The sequence below is a fragment of the Eretmochelys imbricata genome, chromosome 15 (genome assembly GCF_965152235.1).
Source record: "Eretmochelys imbricata isolate rEreImb1 chromosome 15, rEreImb1.hap1, whole genome shotgun sequence".
In the NCBI taxonomy this organism is placed as follows: Eukaryota; Metazoa; Chordata; order Testudines; family Cheloniidae; genus Eretmochelys; species Eretmochelys imbricata.
This window is the reverse complement of record NC_135586.1, coordinates 10,371,837-10,391,245: the sequence shown is the minus strand read 5'-3', so window position 1 is coordinate 10,391,245 and position 19,409 is coordinate 10,371,837. Positions and strand designations below refer to the sequence as shown.

Here is a 19,409-nt window from a genome sequence, read left to right as displayed (position 1 = left end):
TTATTGCAGAGGTGGGTCTTCTTCATGCTCAGTGGATTTCAGTGTATGAAGAATGAGGTAGCTGCAGGCCCACTTGCAGAGCTATGCAGGACCAGGCATTGTCTCAACTGCACAGGGATGCATCTTTCTATTAAGAATGAGAACTTCATTCCAGAGCTGCCAAGGACCCCTTTGCCGTATGACCCATGAGGGCATTTCAGAAGCTGTCAGGGGCCATGCTGCCTGAGAGAGAACGGTAGGAGCAGGTTTTGGTGTGGACTGCTTGGGAGAGAGGCTATTCCAGCATATGGAACGCAATAGCAGCTGCAGGGCTGCCAACAGTTTCAATAGTTGGTGTTTTTTTTTCTTAAACCCTCAGCTCCCGGAGTCATGTGACTGGTACTCTCAGCCTCTATTTTTAAAGAAAGGCGGCAAGCTCCTTCGCAGAGCTTCTCATGGCTGCTTGAAAACGTGACCCTCCCCCCAAGGCTCGGAAGCCAGACGGCAAATAGAGCCCAGCGTTCAGTGTTTTTGTTAAAAACCCCACCATTTTGTAGCCTCTCTCATGTTTGACTGGGGCCCTGTCTCAAGGTCGGGTGAAGGTGGCCGGGTGAGGCAGGTTGGACCCATGGGCCTTGGCTCTGCAACCTGTCATTGGGCAGCCCACTCATCAGAGTGGAGGGGGCCTCTGCGGTGGCTCCCTGCTATGAGGCAAAGGAGGGTAAGGCCCTGGCACCGCAGGTCCCAAGGGCTGGGGGCCTGTCTGAGGAAGACGGTGGGATTCCTGTGGGGGAGGGACACTGCCTCCTGACTGTGAAATGAGCGCCAAAACTACTTGAGTGGACTTGCGCCCCTCACTACGCATGCGCCGGAACACAGCCGAGTCGGGCGCCAGAAAGCGCATGCGTCCTTGAGCCCCTCGCTAGCCTCGGAGTGACACGGGCGTAAGCGGACAGGTAGAGGGAGGAAGTGAGCGTTCGTTCAGGGGGCTGATAGGGCGGGGAGGCACTGCGCCTGTGCAGTGGGGTAGCTAAGCGGCTGGCGCTCTCCAGCAGCAGAGCGCGGCTGAGGTGGTGCGCGTGCGCATTGTGAGCGCTCGGGGTGTTGCTGCCGCCGCTGTCAGTTCCGGCTGTTTGTTCGGGAAGTGGATCCGGCCCGGAGCCGCCGCCGCCGCCTGAGGAGACCCCACCTCTCGCGCCGCCCGGAGCTTCCGCTCCCCACCGGCCATGGCCAGAGACTACGATCACCTTTTCAAGCTGCTCATCATCGGCGACAGCGGTGAGGCGGGGAGCGAGGCCGGGCCTAGGGGGTGGCGGGGCTAGGCCGCTCCCCGGGGCAGGAGCCCCCCGCGCCCCCGACGGGGGAGGGGAGCGAGCTTGGCGGCGTCTGACTGGGAGAGAGGCCTGTGGCGCCTCGCGGCGGGGTAGCGCCGGGCCGGGGGGGCTGGTCTGTGCAAGGGGCGATGCCGCCGGGCGGGGGCACGGCCGGGCGGTCTGTGCCGGGGAGTGGGGGTCTGGGTAGGGGGATTGGGGGCGGGGTGGAAGGGCTGTTCTGGTGTTTCGCTGGCTGACCAGGCTTAATGCCCGGTCAGATAGCGGCGAGGGGGGTGATACTCATTGAGCAAAGGCTGGAGGCAGAAACTTCTATAGACTGGATGGCTGCCACCTCCTAGTCCTGCCAGAGCTGCAGTGGTGGCTTCTTATCCACCAGTGGGAGTGAAAAGACACCCTCCGTCTGCCAGCTTCCTTGGTGGACTTCTACAGGCTTGCCCTAACTAAGTGGGGCTAATCCTGTCTCACCACGGGCCTGCGGAGAGGCCTTCTGCAGCTAGAACGAAACGGTTGTCTCCTTTGTTTTTACAGAGTCTCTTTTTAACCTGTGGAACTTGCAGCCACAGGGTGTTGAGGCAAATAAGTTTAACAAGATTCAAAAAAGGACACGTGTTTATGTAAGGATAACATCAGCATTTACACTAGCTAGGATAGACTGTACAAGGGCAATCAAACCTCAGGTTTTCAGGGCATATGCTGTTGTCTAGCTGGGATCAGGAAGGAATTCCCTCATAATATAACCTACAGTTAAGTACAGTCTAGAGAGTTTGGTCTGTGCTCAGAATGCCCTAAGGACTGTTGTTTCCAATGTGTCAATTCCTATGTTTTTAACATTAAAAATAAAGTTTTTCTTTAGTATTTGTTAAGATATGCCGAGCTGAAGCTTTGTGTATGTGTTCATCAACTTAGAAATAAGCTTTGGGTCTTGTTTCGATCTTTAAAATGGAAGAGGAGTATGTGTTGGATGTATATGTTCCATCTACTAATCATGGGTGCCTAAAACCTTAACCTGTTGGTTGAAGATAGGGAAAATGTCTGATCTTTGATTTTAAAAGGCTTTGCAGAATTTGAAACACTTTTGAAGGGCAAATAATTGAATTTACCATCTGTCATGTCAGTTGATCTGTTTTGAAGTGCACCAGAAATGCAGGTGATGGATTTCTACTTCTATATAGGGGTCCCCAAACTTCACCCAGTTAAGTTCCATAGTCGCAACCCTTCAAGATCCTGAAACTTAATTTAAATAAAATGGAGTATATGGCATCCACCCATATCTTTTAACAGAGGTGTGACCTGTAAAGACAGCAGGTCCCAGCATGCAATGTGGCATGGCTATTTGAATAAAAACGGAACACTGCATGATCCTAGGAACCATCTCAGTAGGTTTGTAGCTCCCTGTCAAAAGTGGTTGAGTGTATACTACACTGTGGCCCCCTCAATGCTGCTCCTGGGGCTGCAAGAAAAATAGGACTAGTGTTTACAGAGTCCTTATTTTAAATAAGGTCCTTTTTTTTTTTTAAAGGGATATTCTTCTAAAACCCAAGGAGATACATGTGGTAGCATACTGATCGCTTTACTAGAGTTTAAATACTGTCTTCCTTGCCTGCCAGTAGGTTTCAAAACAATATAGGCAAGATTGGTTATTTAGAGAGAGCCCTATTTTAGAGAGGAAGATTTTTCTTTTGATCAGTTAAATCTCTTTGCTGGCAATTCTTAACTTGGGCAAAGCCCCTAATCACTGGAGAGTGCCCAGTGTGAGAAACTGTGCATGACCTGATTGTGAGAGGACTGGATGCCTGCAGCTTGGGGTTCTAACAGTTAAATCCACTGTAGAGCTACAAGTATTGATTGTTAATGTTTTCTCTTTAATCCCAAGAGGAAGGCTTTGTCCCAGTTTCCAGAAACATTTCATTTGCATCATTAATTGATCTTTACAGAAAAGCCTAGTGTTAAGAAATGCAATGTTGTTGGATGGATTGTTACATTTCATTTGCACAATATGGAATTGTGACAGAGTTTAAAGGACAGTAGGTTTTCGTGTTTAAAACAGGTCATTTTGAAAAGATGATTGTAGTCTTAGCCATCCAAGTTGTGCCAAAAATTTTAAAAATGAATTGTACAGATAATTAGTCTATCACTTTCTACTTGCATGCTTATGTCTGCTCTTTCATTCAGCTAGAGCTGGGTTTGTTTTGAAAGCTGCGATGGGCAAATTTATGCACTACTAGATTTCACAAAATTAGTAGGCAAGGCAGTGCTTCTGAATTCTTTCTTTCACATGAGTGGAAGAAGCTCTACTGGCTCTCTCTCTCTCTCTCTATTCCCCCTCCCTCCCCTGAACTTAAAATGTACGTCCGTAGGAGGTGGGGGGTCATGGGCAGTGTGGTTTCTCTGTATATGAGCAGTGTGCTCTATAGTCAGTGTTCATTCAGTGAGATCGGTCATCTGGGTAACAGCTAGAATTTCCTGAATTCCGGAGGCTTGGCTTTTTGTTACAAGCCTTTTGGTGATTGCCCTTGGTCAAGCCATTGTCCACCACTGAAGAAGATCCTCCTGACAAGATGCAAGTCATATGCTCTCCAGGGAGTTTTACAGTGTTGTTTGCAGCTGGTTTTATCTTAAATGTAGAGATGCAGTCTGATAAGACTATAAGACCCAACATATGGTGTTGAGGCCACTTGGATCGAGATGACATGCTGCTCACTGGGATCTGTAGACTCAGCAAGCTGCATCTTTTGGAAAGTTGATAGTGGTTGCAACAGCGTTTATTATATAATTTATATGAAGCCTTTGGGTTCTTGGCATGTTGCTAGTTCAGCCCTCTCTAAAGTTTGGGCAACTGTTATCATCCACCTTCTCGGAGCTTAGGGATGTTCAGCATCTGGCAACTGTACTTGGCTGTCAGTATTGCCTTCCGTATAACACGCATCTTCTGTGAGAGGCTACCTTTTCTGCTCTTGATGTTTAGGCAAGTACTGGCTAGGCTTATGCTCTTGACCTATGAGACATGGATTTTGGGGATGGTAGGGAAGATACTCCATTTAGTGTTACGGGAGGTTGGAGGAATCTGAAAAGACTGTGAAGAACTATAGGAGCTTTGTGCAGTTGTCATACAGAAATCCTTGTGGATTTGTTAATAGTGACGGTATTAACCAGTTTCTCAGTGCGCAGGCAACTTAACACAAGTAAGCACTCACCTGATAGACCAGAGGTGGGAAAACTACGGCCCGTGGGCCACATCCAGTCTGCGGGACCCTCCTGCCTGGCCCCTGAGCTCTGGCCCAGGAGGCTAGCCCCCAGCCCCTCCCCTGCTGTCCTTCCTCCCCCTCAGCTCACTGCACCACAGGTGCAATGCCCTGGGTGGTCGGGTGGCGAGCTCCTGGGGCAGCACAGTTGCAGAGCCCAGCCTGACCTGGCACTCTGTGCTGCGCGATGGCGTGGCTGGCTCCAGCCGGGCGGTGCAGTTGTAGCGCCCCCGGTGCTCCAGGCAGCGCGGTCAGGGGGCAGGGGGCAGGGGGGGTTGGATAGAGGGCAGGGGTGGTCAGGGGGCAGGGAGCAGGGGGGGTTGGATAGAGGGCAGGGGTGGTCAGGGGGCAGGGAGCAGGGGGGGTTGGATAGAGGGCAGGGGTGGTCAGGGGGCAGGGGGCAGGGGGGGTTGGATAGAGGGCAGGGGTGGTCAGGGGGCAGGGAGCAGGGGGGGTTGGATAGAGGGCAGGGGTGGTCAGGGGGCAGGGAGCAGGGGGGGTTGGATAGAGGGCAGCTGGGGGCAGTCAGGGGCGGGGGTACCGGGGGCAGTCAGGGGACAGAGAGCAGGGGGGTGGAAGGGGCAGGGGTCCCGGGGGAGCCGTCAGGGGATGGGGGAGGAATCAGGGGGTGAGAAATGGGTGGGTGGGGGCGCGGATAGGGTGCTAAGTCACACCTGGCTGATTGGGGGGGCTGTGCCTCCCCAAACTGGCCCTCCATACAATTTACAAAACCCAGGGCATCCCTCAGGCCAAAAAGTTTGCCTGTCCCTGTGATAGACCCTAGTTTTAAATGAGAGGAAATAACATTGGTCAAAAAGAGCAGGAGTACTTGTGGCACCTTAGAGACTAACCAATTTATTTGAGCATAAGCTTTCGTGAGCTACAGCTCACTTCATCGGATGCATACTGTGGAAACTGCAGAAGACATTATATACACAGAGACCATGATACAATACCTCCTCCCACCCCACTCTCCTGTTGGTAATAGCTTATCTAAAGTGATCACTCTCCTTACAATGTGTATGATAATCAAGGTGGGCCATTTCCAGCACAAATCCAGGTTTTCTCAGCCCCCCCCCCCTTTCCAAAAACCACACACTATCAGCAGGAGAGTGAGTTTGCGTGTGTGGTTTTTGGAAAGGGGGGGGGGGGGGGGCTGAGAGAACCTGGATTTGTGCTGGAAATGGCCCACCTTGATTATCATACACATTGTAAGGAGAGTGGTCACTTTAGATAAGCTATTACCAGCAGGAGAGTGGGGTGGGAGGAGGTATTGTATCATGGTCTCTGTGTATATAATGTCTTCTGCAGTTTCCACAGTATGCATCCGATGAAGTGAGCTGTAGCTCACGAAAGCTTATGCTCAAATAAATTGGTTAGTCTCAAAGGTGCCACAAGTACTCCTTTTCTTTTTGCGAATACAGACTAACATGGCTGTTACTCTGGAACATTGGTCAGTTACTGTGATCAGGAGAGCAAACTGGAGCTAAGGGTCTCTTCTAAGAAGCAACAAAAATGACTAGCTGGGATTTCCTCATGCCAAAACCCAATGGGTTTGTTGTGAAGGAATCAGTTCTTTGTGGTGGATTTTATTGGAAGCAGATGTGTGCAAGATGTTACCATGAAACTGGAAATGCTGGATTGTGACTGCAGATTGTTTAAGGAAAACCTGAATGAAGTACTGTTCCAAGCATTTTAAATTGTTACATGAAACATCTCATGCAAAGGGTGCAATTTCAGAGTGATCCTGCAGTATGGAATACTTGCTGCTTCCTGTTGGATGACAGTATAGAACAATGGTTCCCAATCTTCTTGAGCAATTGCACTAGTTTACCTTGGCTGTGTTAGTCTGTGCTTGCTGTCTTCCATTAAATAATGCCCATTCTAACCCCAACTTGGCAGCACCAAACCCTGATCTCAAGGCCCAAGTAGCTCAAATTTCATTGTGGGTTCACGTGTACATGATTGAATGGGAGATATAGGCAGTGGTGCTCAGGCCTGGCACAAAAGATCACAGAGATAGGATTTTTTTAGACTATCTGCTGGGGATGCCTGCTGTAGCATTATTGATCCAGGAACTGAAAGTTGGGGAAATTGCAATGGATAACTTGAGATCTGACCTGCAGTTCTGTTCGTGTCAGTTTTCTCCTCTGAGGCTTTGGTCAGGAACTGATAGAATCAGATTATCTTCCAGAAGAAGGAATTAAATGGGATTCAGAAAATACAGTGAATGAAAGACAAAATACCACCATCTGTTACTTCTATTCCAACAGAACTCAGTATTTTTTTCTCTCTCAGGTGTTGGCAAAAGCAGTTTGCTGTTACGCTTCGCAGATAATACTTTCTCAGGTGAGTGTTCCCTTTCCTCCAGTGGTGAATTGACCAAGGGCTGTCCTAGCACTAAAGAACTCTCATCCTGGGAGTTCACTTAACCTGGCACTGCTAGCCATTTTAGAAATCTGTTATCTTCCCAGCTCCATTTCTCTTGGCACGCCCACACACAGTCCTTGCATTTTGATTGTGAAAATCACGTGGTATCTAGATCAGTGTGAATCCTGTAGAAGAGTTCAATTTTTTAAATGTTCGTTGCACCATGCAAACTTCTGCCCATTGTAAAACCTTCCATTGATCCTGTGGGATTAGGATTGATGAAGTACTATAGTTAAATAATTATAATTTAATTCTTTGTAACATGATTCAGAGTTATCAGGAGGAGATTAATATAATAGATTGTAGTTGAAGGAAAGAGTGATTCCACTAGCAGTTTAGATAAATTTTGCCCTGCAAGCTCTCAAGAGTAAAATATTTGTGTATTTGTTACCCCTCTTTTGATTAATTTGGTGCTTATTCTCAACCACTGGTATGGTGTTGGAATAGCTTTCTTGAAATAGATTTTTTGCTACTGGATTTGATTTTTTGGTATCAGTGGTAGAAAATAGCCTGGTGTCTTGAATGATTATTATACAAATAAAAATGTGGCTTGAGATACCTGTCTAAAAGGAGCCCAAATAGATTGGGGAAAGTGACAGTGCTCCTGAAGCTACCACCAGCTGCAGCCTAGACATGTGTCCTAGTAAATGTGATAAGTCTAAAGGGAACACGGTTTGGTGTTCTCACTTGCATACACACTTCCTCTCTGTAGGCAGCTACATTACCACAATTGGAGTGGATTTTAAAATCCGGACAGTTGAGATTAATGGAGAGAAGGTGAAGCTACAGATATGGGACACAGCTGGACAAGAGCGTTTCCGGACTATCACATCGACGTGAGTATAGTTGGGCTCCTTTGAATGTGGCTCTAAGCTTAGATATTATGGGCTTCTTGGAATGCAGCTTGGCTATTATAGGTTGGCAGTTTCTCAAGTATGTGGTTTATCTGTGTTTGTGGGGATTCTTTTTCAAGCTCTCCCATGACAATTAGGGATGAAGGATTTATGGTTAAGGCACAGGACTGGGAGGCAGGATTTCTGGATTCTTGGCTATGCAACAGATTTTCTGTATGATCTTGGGCAAGTCTCTCAATTCCGCTGCCTCTAGTTTCCCAACTGTAAAACTGGGAATGTTTCTCTCTTTTTTTTAAATACATCAGTAGATCTAGCCTCTCAACCTTCTGCAAAATGTGCTACAGAAGTCCAAAATATTAATCCTCTCTATTAGTTTTGTAGTTTTAATGAGTAGTTTGAGGTTTAAGAATTCAATGTCAAATACGTGGATTCTTTTTGGAATTGCGAATGGTGAAGGGACATTCTGATGGTTAGATTAAAGTACATAGTGTTCTGTTGAAACGGACACCAACAGAATGTTAACCTTCTTCTTGGTCTGAGGTCAGTTCACGCTCATTGTCCTTTGAACAACTGCAGTGCTTTTCCTGTTCCTGAAGAAACCACACCCTGAGCTGCAGCTGCAGCACTGAGAGCTCAGGAGAATGAAATGTTTTTGCTATGACTGGTTACAGTGGATTTGGGCTGCTCAGAGTGGTGTTGGGGGAAGAGGAAGGAAGATATTTGGAAATGGATCCTTTGTTTCCTTTCTGTATAAAATAAAATTGTACTGGGAGGACCCAAGTGCCTGTTTTCTCATACACTATAAGGCCAGAAAGGACCATTGTGATCATCTAGTGTTGTCCTCCCGCACGTTGCAGGCCACAGAACCTCACCCACCCACTTCTGTAATAGACCCATAATCACTGGCTGAGTTACTGAAGTCCTCAAATCATGATTTAAAGACTTAGTTACCGAGAATCCACCATTTACTCTAGTTTAAACCTGCAAGTGGCCCATGCCCCATGCTGCAGAGGATGGTGAAAAATCCCCAGGGTCTCTGCCAATCTAACCAGAGGGAAAATTCCTTCTTGACCCCAAATATGGTGATCAGTTGGACCCTGAGGATATGGGCGAGACCCACCAGCCAGACACCTGGGAAAGAATTCTCTGTAGTAACTCGGAGCCCTACCCATATAGTGTCCCATCTCTGGCAGTTGAGGGTATTTGCTATTAGCAGTTACAGATGAGCCACATGCCATTGTAGGCAGTCCTATCATACCATCCTCTCCACAAAACTTACCAAGGTCAGTATTGAAGCCAGTTAGATTTTTTGCCTCCACTGCTTCCCTTGGAAGGCTGTTTCAGAACTTCACTCCTGGATGGTTAGAAAACTTTGTCTCATTTCAAGCCTAAACTTGTTGATGGCCAGTTTATATCCATTTGTTCTTGCGTCAACGTTGGCACTTAACTTAAATAACTCCTCTCCCTTCCTGGTATTTATCCTTCTGATCTATTTATAGAGGGCAATCATATCTCCTCTCCTCCTTCATTTGGTTAGTCATTCACAACTGACTTCTCCTTTGGCTTCTGTCAATTAACTGAGGCAGGTCATTTTTCATATAACATATCCGGTAACTACGCCAAAATAAAAAGCATCATGGGGTTTGATGCTTTTGGGAGAGGTCTGGATGTTTAGAAATCAGTGAACTGTGCTCCATCCCTTTTCCTTTGCATTTCTTCACTTATACTGCTGGAGACTTGTTTCATAAAAGCATTACAGACTTCGCTACTTCTCATAGTGATCCTGTGCATGACATCACTTCTTGTTTCAATGCTGTGGCCAGCTTCAGAAAGGAAGTGGTGAGGGGGGAGGCAGTAAGGCACTGCTAAAGTTCTTATCAGCTGTGCATATGGGCCACTTGTTCTGGCTGAATTTGTGCTGAGTCAGCAGTGCACCTTCCTGTTTTCAGAATTGGCAGCCACACTTCAGCTCTGAGTTAATGAGCCTTGGTTTACAAGGCTATGGGGGCTGATGCAAGCTAGATCCGAAAACCACGATGCCCAGCAATTAAAGGGGAATACCAGGAAATGAGACTTACTTTTGAGGACAGGAATAGCTGCAGAAGCGACTGTCTAATATAATGTGTAAACCTTTTGCTTCTCCTTCCACTCACAATCGTTTAAAAACAAGAACTTTTGAGAGTCATAGAGGATGCTTTGTACATGAAGGTTTTTGGATTTCCTGATGCATTTAGTGCTATTGCTGTTACAACTTCTCTGAGTGAGCTGAAGACAAATTGTAATATGAGGGGGGAGTAACGAGCCCCCTTGTTTTCCCATATTGCAGAGTTTTTGGGGTAGTTACCAGCCTGCCACAGAAACTTCCATGGACAAGCAATAAAAATGTCCAGCTTTGCACACAACTGAATGGACATTTTTGCTTTTCAGCCCCCTATGGGACATTGATGGCCCATACTTAAGGAAGAAGTGAAAAAGCTGCTCCAAGACTGTATTGTAGTAGAGAAGCTTTTTCCTCTGGCTAGGTGGGCTGGCTGTGGCATGCTGCTACTTCCTCTTTAGTTGGCCAGTAGGCATGAGGCAGCCCCCTCTAAGGTGGACCATATTCCCTATATAGATAATAAACAACAAGATTGTGGATCCAGAATTTTATTGTCAAGGGAGTAACTGAGTAGCAGATCAAATTACCAGGTTATAGAGTGTACAGAAGGGCTTGGCCAAACAAAGCATGGGTTGGGTACTAATACATTGTCAACAGAATGGTTGAAACTTTAGGTTGCTGTAGCGGTGCCTGTTTGGATTGAAAGGGGAAAAGCTGATCCTTTGCTATTGCTGTAGACCAGTAAATCTTTTTTGCAGATAAAGAGAGTCTACAGGTAGATGTCAAGTATGGTAAACAAGCTTGAAGTCTGAGAGCATCTGTCGTAATAGTGGTGGGTTTGAAGTGCTGCTGGGAAGACTTAGAATTGCAACATGACTGAACTGAGTGCAAGTCTGTAGTACAAAATGGGAAGACGTAAGAAGCTGCAGTCAAGTCATCTCTCTGTAAAAGCCCAACATACTTAAATTACAGAAGCTGAAGACGACACAGGAGTTGTTAAGGAATGTAAAGGAAGCTGAGCAGGAGAATTATTTTTGAGAAAGCCAGGAAAAGTAAAATAGACTGAAAAAATCCTACAGTAAATAGCAAAATGTCAAAGGCAGTAAGACTGTGTACATATGAAATAATCAGGGGTCTTGGGGTTATTGGTGTCTAGGTGGAGCAGTGACTAGTGCACTAGCCACTTAACTTTAGAGAGCTGGGTTGACTTTCTCCTAAATCCAAAGAGAATTTTAGTTTAGACCTGGTAATCCCATATGTGCACATCACAAACCCTCTGGGGACATTGCAGGTCACGAATAAGATGTGAGAGTTGCATGCACTGCATCTTTCCATGCTTGGTCTGCTCAAGTACATTTGTGAATATAGAACAGTTTTTAACAGGGTTGGTAGTTTATATCCAGTCCCCTTAAAATAAGGATTGTGTGGGCTTAACTCAAGGAGTGAAGTAATTATAGAGTGATTAGCTACCATGCATTTGTAGAAGAACAAGGTAGAGATATGTCCAAGTCAGGGATCAGTTTTCCAGGACAACAGAAGTAGAGTTGTGGTGTACTGAACACCAGATATGGTTATTAAAAGATTAGATGTACTTAATCAACAAAAATTCTGATTGCAGATTATATGCATTCGTGCATCTGACAAGCAATAAGTAAGGAAATGGTGAACTTTAACAAATGCTGAATTCACTCCAGTCAGGTGAGATTCCAGAGGACTGGAAAAGGCAAACATGTAAACTGTAAACCAGTGAACTAACAATAACGGCTTTGGAGATGCCATACTGGACTAGACCAACAGCCCACCTAGTTGGGTGTCCTGTCTTTGACAGTGGCAAGTTTTGGATGCTAGAGGGAGGTGTTAATCTCCAGGTTGTATCTAACTTTATGATACAAAACCAGAAAATAGAGGGAGATTTTTTTTTCCTGATCCCGGGTGGTGATCCACTTATATCCTGAAGCATGAGATTTGCTTCCACTTGTAATATAAAACAGACTACCGTAACTGCAGGTGCTATTGATAAATGTCTAATCCCTTTCTAAAAAACATATTAAGCTTTCTGACTCAATAGTATCCTGTAACAGCAAGTCCCACATGCTAATTCTAAAATGTTTCCTCCTTTTATAGGAGTAGCCTTAGAAGAGATGTAGTGGGAAGGCGTAGCGGGTTGATTTAAGGATATCATTGTTTAAACAAGCAGTCCTGGAGTTTTGTGAAGATTTACTACACTGTTGTATAATGATTCAATAATAATGTACTTACAGTTTAAGATTTTACAAAGTTTTGTAGAAAAGATCAGGGTAATGTTTATAATGCATTTATGCATCTGTATGAACTGCAGGATTCTCATTCTTTTATTTTAATTTCTTATGATGCAACTCCAGAATTTAAGCTTTCATACATTTCAGGTCTCTAGTTTCCTGGTTGAAAGGTAACCTTCAAAGGGTGAATTGACCCAGTAATCTTTGCGGACAACTTGAAATAATAACTTGGAGGTGTGAGTAGCCCCATTCATCTCAATTGGGCATTAAATCAGAAAACCGGTGATGCTTTAAACATCAACAGCTATTTTATGACTATTCTTTTTAGGAAAACACCAAGTTACTATGCTTCTCAATTGTTGGATGTTGTGGCAGATATTGAGTTGCAGGGGGCAGCTATTTGTCAATGTTTTCAGGAATGGGGAATGAGGATTTCATTCCTCCCTCCTTCAAATTTAAAATGGCCTCCATCCTATCCAAAATAGGGAGGAGAAAGAGAAGATGCATCTTCTCCTTGGTATCAAAAGCCTCAATTGTTTCTTAATTGTCAAAAACACAAAACTGACTCCCACTCCTTCCCGGGTGCCAAAAGCCCCGTCTGTCCCTTACCCATCTGCCAGAGCCAACAACTTCCCCCAGGCAATTTCTATAAAGCAGTTATGTGTCTTTAGTGCAGCACAAGGAAAATTGAAAGTATGGCCACAGTGTAAATTAATATAAAAATACAGTGACAGTACTGTGCTGCACTCAGGGGTTGCATCAGTTATTTCTAAGGTGCCACTTAAGACACAAGGCCTTGGATAAGATTCATGGATAGTGTAAAACAGGGCGACTAGCTTAAAAAAAAGGGGGGGGGTTAGTATCCGGAAATAAAGGTAGTCATAGATTAAACCATCAGGTTAGTGAAATGTTGAGTGAGATCTCAGACAATGAAGAAAATTGTAGTTTAGCATAGACAAATGTAACATTGTGGGGGGAGAAATGGGTCAACCTGAAGAACATATGTTAAATGAGAGTCTTCCAGTTCAGAATCAAGAAGAGGATTCAGATGTAAACCATCTGTCCATTGCTCAGCACCAGCAAAACCAAACCAGATACAGTACTGGGTTTGTTAGCAGGCTGAGAGAGCACAAAACGGGAGGTGCTGTGGCTATATGTTAGGACCCAGTCTGGAGCAGAGCTTGTAGTACAAGTCACTGTTTCACATGGAAGAATATTTTTGATGCTGACTGCAGCCCATGAGGATAAAGATGTTATGTAGTCTAAAGAATCTAAGTTATAAAGGAAATTTCATATTTTTTTCTGTTGAGGAAAAGATGAATTGGCCTAACAAACTTCAAAATCATGAAAGGATTGGTTGAGAGAACTGGTTAAAGGGTTTAAAAGTACAGCAAAATCTAGAAAAACAGTTTGGGACTGAATATTCATGGTCTAAGCTATTTCATGCCAAGGGAATTGAACACGTGGCATATGTTTCTGAGAAAGCAGTGCAAGAAAATTGATATGCCTGGGTTTCTTTCTGGAACGTAAGAGTAGAGATGAGAACACACAGGTAGGCAGACAGGGTCGGATGGTGGCCTTTCATGCTTCTGAAGCGTGGTGATCCTATGCAAAAAAGTTGCACGGCACCTAGTTGCAGCCACCACCACCACCTGGTGATGTGAAACAGAGGCCAAGACAGAACAATTAGCGGGGAGAAGCATAGCTGAAAAGCCTCCTAGAGATAGGAGTACTTTGCACTTTAGTGGGTGAGAAGCACTGAGTGTGTTGCAAAGGTCTGATATCATTAATTCTTTTTCTCTCTCCTGCTGGTAATAGCTCACCTTACCTGATCACTCTCCTTACAGTCTGTATGGTAACACCCATTGTTTCAGGTTCTCTGTGTATATAAAATCTCCCCACTGTATTTTCCACTGCATGCATCCGATGGAGTGAGCTGTAGCTCACGAAAGCTTATGCTCAAATTTGTTAGTCTCTTAAAAAAACAGATGAGGATACTGAGGCAGAGATGTTAAGTGATTCGCTCAAGCTGTTATGGTGAGTCAGTGGCAGAGATGAAAATAGAAATCAGAACTAGTCTGAAGTGTAGCCTAGTTAGTCTTGCTCAGTTTCACAGTGCACAGATGGACTGGGGTCTCTTCTGTCTGGGGAAGGATTAATTCAGCAAAGGGAGAACTAGATTCAAAGTGTTGGTCGCAGTTGTCATCTTGGAAGAGCCCTTGTGGAAATGCTGATAGCAAGAGATTTGTCTCTGGAAATCTTGAAAAATATTTCTAAGGGAAGTGCCTCAGTTTGGCTGCTGTGAACTTCCGCATTTGCATTAGTAGAAGCTAATCCTAGTCAGACACAAGAAGAGGAGGAGGAGGGGAAAGACAGGTAAACGTGAAAAGTGCATCTAGTAAAATAACTCTTGGAGTGGTTCTACAAAGAAAACCATTTAAAAAAACAAAAATGCCGAACTATTGGGAGGGATCAGTGTTAATTGTCTCAGTGATTTACAGAGCAAATTTGCTCAATTCACAAGTGAAAGGTTTCTTTCTGAACTGCCAGCGCTGCAAACTCAATTGGCCTCTGAATGTTAAGCTGAACGTAAAGGTTCTTTCCTTCATGCATATCATTGTACCAAAGGTTTTGCGTGCCATAAAAGGTCTTCAGTGATGCCTGCACTGCGCCATTTTTTTCAGTGTTTGCACAGGTGAAATAAATTGGAACTTAGTGAACAATTCTGATGCACAAAAAGAAACTGAATCCATCTCCTTTTCTTATCTGTGTTGGTTCTGCAGGACTAACTGGCTTTGACTGCATTTCACTTATTTTTAATCACTAAAGGTAGCAGATATGACTGAATGCACATATGGAGCAGATCTGTTGAGTAGGAAGGTGCTGTCAGTACACAGTTGCTTTTCAGAGTAAAATGGGACTTTAAAGCAAAAGGAGTAACTGGGGGGCTAAATAGCAAAACAGACCTCTGAATAGTTTATATCTGGAGATCTGATCACAAATTAGACTTGCTCACATGTTAGTTTCTAATGAGTATTTTTCACATTTCAAAACTACTGCACAATTTGGCGTGATTTAACTATCTCTGCTGGAAGGCCTATGGCTGGAATAGTGGGTGCTGTTGCCAGAGAGGAACTGAAGGCACCTAGAGATGGAGGGGAGCTTGCAAAATTCCTTTCCTGACTGCAACCATTGATCAGTCTTTAATTTGTGCAGGAACCAAGATTCAAATGAAATAGGAAGGCAGTGGAGGATGGATTGCCACTGTCTGCTTTCACAGCTGGAAGATCATGCTTATCCTTGTTTGGGTCCCAGGCAGTCCAAAGAGGACCTGTAGGAGCAGGTTTATCAATATAGGGGCTCTGAAACTTGTTCATATGGGCCAGCTGAGCAGAGAACTGTGCATGTTTAGGGGCAGAGCATGAGCTGATAGTTGCACATTAAATGACTCCCAGTGGGGTCAGGGGGTGATCTAGAGGCCCATTCCAAAGGAAGGTGTTCGGGGTAAGGCCAAGCAGCCTGAAGTTTGAACTAGCATCTGTGTCCTTTTCCCACCCCCTAGGTATTACAGAGGGACGCATGGGGTGATTGTTGTCTATGATGTCACCAGTGCAGAATCCTTTGTGAATGTAAAGCGGTGGTTACATGAAATTAACCAAAACTGCGATGATGTCTGCCGGATACTGGGTAAGCTCCTACTCTGCTGCTGCTTGTTCTGGGAAGCCTTTGCTATGGCAGCCTGGCCAGCGTAGGAGGTGTAGCATTGACCTTTTTTCCTTTTTAGTGGGAAATAAGAATGATGACCCAGAGCGGAAAGTAGTGGAGACGGAAGATGCCTATAAATTTGCTGGGCAGATGGGGATCCAACTGTTTGAGACCAGCGCCAAAGAAAACATTAATGTGGAAGAGGTAATACCCTGAAGGGAATAGGAATATGGCTACTTTTCAGAAGTAACAGGCTAGGAATGGCAAATATTGCATCTGTTAAAGGGAGATGGAAATTTCACTGTTAGGAGGTCACATACCAACAAGAGTAGGAGGGGTTTTCATTGCTGTTAGTTAGCATTTATTCTGCCTGGGGAGGAAGAGTAACCCTCCGTGTATGCAAACGGCAGATGAGCAGTTGCAGTGGGAAGGAGAGAGATGGGGTCAGGTGGAGAGTTGCTGAAGATCCGATGACTTTTCTTCAGTGCAATAAAGGTTAAAGCTGGAAGGCGAAAATTAATAAAAATGCATCAGCCTATTAGGTATTTTTCCCAAGAGATCTTTTTTTCACTGCAAGTGCCAGCCTCAGTGGAAGGGAATGCTAGACCCTGAGTCATTGGCTTTGGTGGTGCTGTGGGCAAGTAAGGATTATGCCAAACCCTGACTTGCTCTTCTTGGGCTAGACCCTCATTCACTGGCTTTAGTGGGGGAGGGAAATGTGGGGCTGGACCCCAATTCACTGGCCTTTGGAGGGGTTGTGAGGAGAATGTGCTGAAATCTGACTTGCTGGTCTTAGTGGCATCATCTACTCCTCTGCAGGGTACCCCCTCAGCAGCCAGCCTGCACTCCCAGATGGTCTGAACTTGATTGTGTTTCTCTTTCAGATGTTTAATTGCATTACAGAGCTGGTTCTGCGAGCAAAGAAAGAAAACTTAGCAAAGCAGCAACAGCAGCAACAGAACGACGTAGTGAAGCTAACTAAGAACAGTAAAAGGAAGAAGCGGTGCTGCTAATGCCATTTCCCTGTTGCAGAGACTCTGCTCTGACAGATCAGCCCCTCCTAGACTTGGGCTACTTCACTGGGGCAGGCTTCGGGAGGACTTTCTCAGTTTGTGCCGTTATTTAAAGATTTTTCTCCGTGTTTTCTATCAAGAGGCCCTGGCACCTTACCATGTTAGTGCCAAGAAAGTATCGGATGGACTCTTGCCCCTTCTCTCCTCCCCTGCTCATTCCAGTGCGCCTTGTAGACAAGAAAGGACGTTGCCTACCAAGTGGACTGATTAATCCAAGAGTTTGTACATAATGTATATTGCTTTAACCAGCCGCACCTCCCTCTTGTCACTCTGGCTTATGACTTCTTAATGTCAACCAATCATGAACTGCAGAGTTATCTTTTTAAAGATAGAATACCAAGTTCTTAACTCGAGTAGGCTCCAGGCTGGCAGCGATTGCTGCTGGGGGCTTGGGCTTCATTTTGTTTGGGCTCCAGGCTGGCAACTGGTGCCCCTGGGGCCTTTGGCTTCACTTTGAGTTCCAGGCTGTTACTGGGGCTTCAGCTTCATTTTTCTAGGTTCCAGGGTTGCTGCTGGAGCCTGGGGTTTCACTTTACCAGCCCCTGGGCTAGTGGCTGGTGCTGGGTTTCACTTTGCCATGCTCCAGGTTTGTGGCCAGGGCCTTGGGTTTAACATTTGCTTTGTGGTGCAGCTCAGCTGTATCTGCTCTTCAGTTTGTATCAAGATATTTAAAAACAAACCTGCAAAAAATGGGATTTATTTGGATTTAAACTTTTTAAAAAAACAAAATGAAACTAAACTCCTGTGACTTCTGTTTCTGGGTCTGCTGGTTGTTCCAGGCGAGGGTCCAGACTCTTCTTGAGAGCAACAAAACAGTGTGAATCTGCCAAAAAAAGCTCTTCGTGTTGCCCTGTCCACAAGTAGATCTGAACTCAGATGTGAATGCCGGTGGTAAAGCATTGCTTTCAAGAGAGATGGAACATGTGGAAGTGAATCCAGCTCTTTTGGTTGGTGTCTGGATCCAACAGTTGCTGCAGGATCATTCCCAGGAGTCTCCTGACAGAGATGATTGCTCTCGCTAATGTAAAGAAATGGAAAGCTATTGCTTGCATTATGTGGTGATGGTTGTGGGTAGGGGTTATCTCTGGTAACATACTCTGGTCTCACTATGCTGAACAAATAGCATTCCCCGGGCCGCCTTTGGCTTTTGTGGGAAAATAAGGGCTCAGTTCATCAGTCCCTGGATAGATATGCTCAGAGGCTGAGACTGTCGTAGCAGGAGCAGGATCTATTTGGGCTGCTGAGTAACGTGTTCATCAACTGATTCTCTAAGCAAAAAAGCAATTCTTTTGAAATACTGACCGGAAAGGGGTGGGGGTTTTGGCTTCATACTTGACCCTGAAGATGACACGGCACTTGGGTGTGAGCACATGGTCCTCTGGAATCACTGGCCTTAGGTTTGGTAGGGCATGTCCCACTGACATGCATGAGCTTGGACTCATCCCAATCGCACCCAGGAAAGGCTAAATTGAAATCAGATTTATTTATTTTGCCTGCCTTTTTAGATTCTTATGGTTTGTGGTAAAAGCCCTGATCGTACAATCACATCACAGATCAGTCTGACTTTAAAGATTTTTTTTTTTTCATGCAAACCATGAACGTGTGACAGGTTTTTAACCAGTGCAAGTGTTGGGAGTGTATAGCAGCTGCCTTTTCCCATCCCCCATCTCTTTTCTGCACATATCTGTCCATGTTTCATTGGTAACCCAAGAGTAAAAATGAGCTGGAGATAGTGGGGTGATACTGCTAGAGTGAGCACTGCATGAATGACAAGACGTGCATTGGTTGCCTCTGCAGGTGGCAGCAGAAATTACACCAGGCATCCACCCCATGTGCTTCCAATGTGGAATATAGTACATGTACCAGGAAGGAGGTCTGTCAACCTTCTCTAGCCCTTCCTGTTGAAATGGAGCTGGCTTGTGCCACAGTTACCATTCCGTGGGCTCGACTTGAAATACATTGATAGGGCTCGTGTGCTGAAGAGTTTGTAGATCTGGGTAGGGGTAAAGGGTATAGGGAAAAGGAAAACTCTGAATTTGTTGGAACTGATACAATAAAGTGAGGAAATGGTGCACCTGATCTGGAGTGTTTTGATGTGGAAAGGTTAGTTCTCACTGAGTCCGGGTCTTCGTGGCCACAGGTGTGAGCTTTGCCAATCCTGCAATCCAGCTTCCTGGCTTGAAGTGGGATTTTTTTTTAGTGCTGCCTCTATTGGCTGTAGAGGAGCAGCTGTCTACCTGCTGCTGCCACTGAGTATTAAACTGAAAGAGGGTGGGGACTGGGGACTGCATCTCTAGTGGTGCTGATGTGAAGTTTCCTAATGTTAAGCGATGGAATGTCTAACTGGTTTGCTAGGATTATTTCTGTATTGACAGTTTCTAATTATGCTTTTTAAATAATTTTAAAAAACTAAAAATAAAGGTTAAAGCTGCCAAA

At 45.2% G+C, this 19,409-nt stretch overlaps 1 protein-coding gene across 1 annotated transcript; it reads left to right on the top strand.

Moving 5' to 3' along the window:
- The first annotated feature begins 1,049 nt into the window (after positions 1–1,049).
- On the top strand, positions 1,050–19,409 carry RAB35 (RAB35, member RAS oncogene family). Its single transcript, XM_077834968.1, has 6 exons — positions 1,050–1,257; positions 6,854–6,904; positions 7,698–7,821; positions 15,758–15,882; positions 15,980–16,104; positions 16,785–19,409. The coding sequence occupies exons 1-6, from the start codon at positions 1,206–1,208 to the stop codon at positions 16,911–16,913; spliced, it is 606 nt and encodes a 201-aa protein (XP_077691094.1). The 5' UTR covers positions 1,050–1,205; the 3' UTR covers positions 16,914–19,409.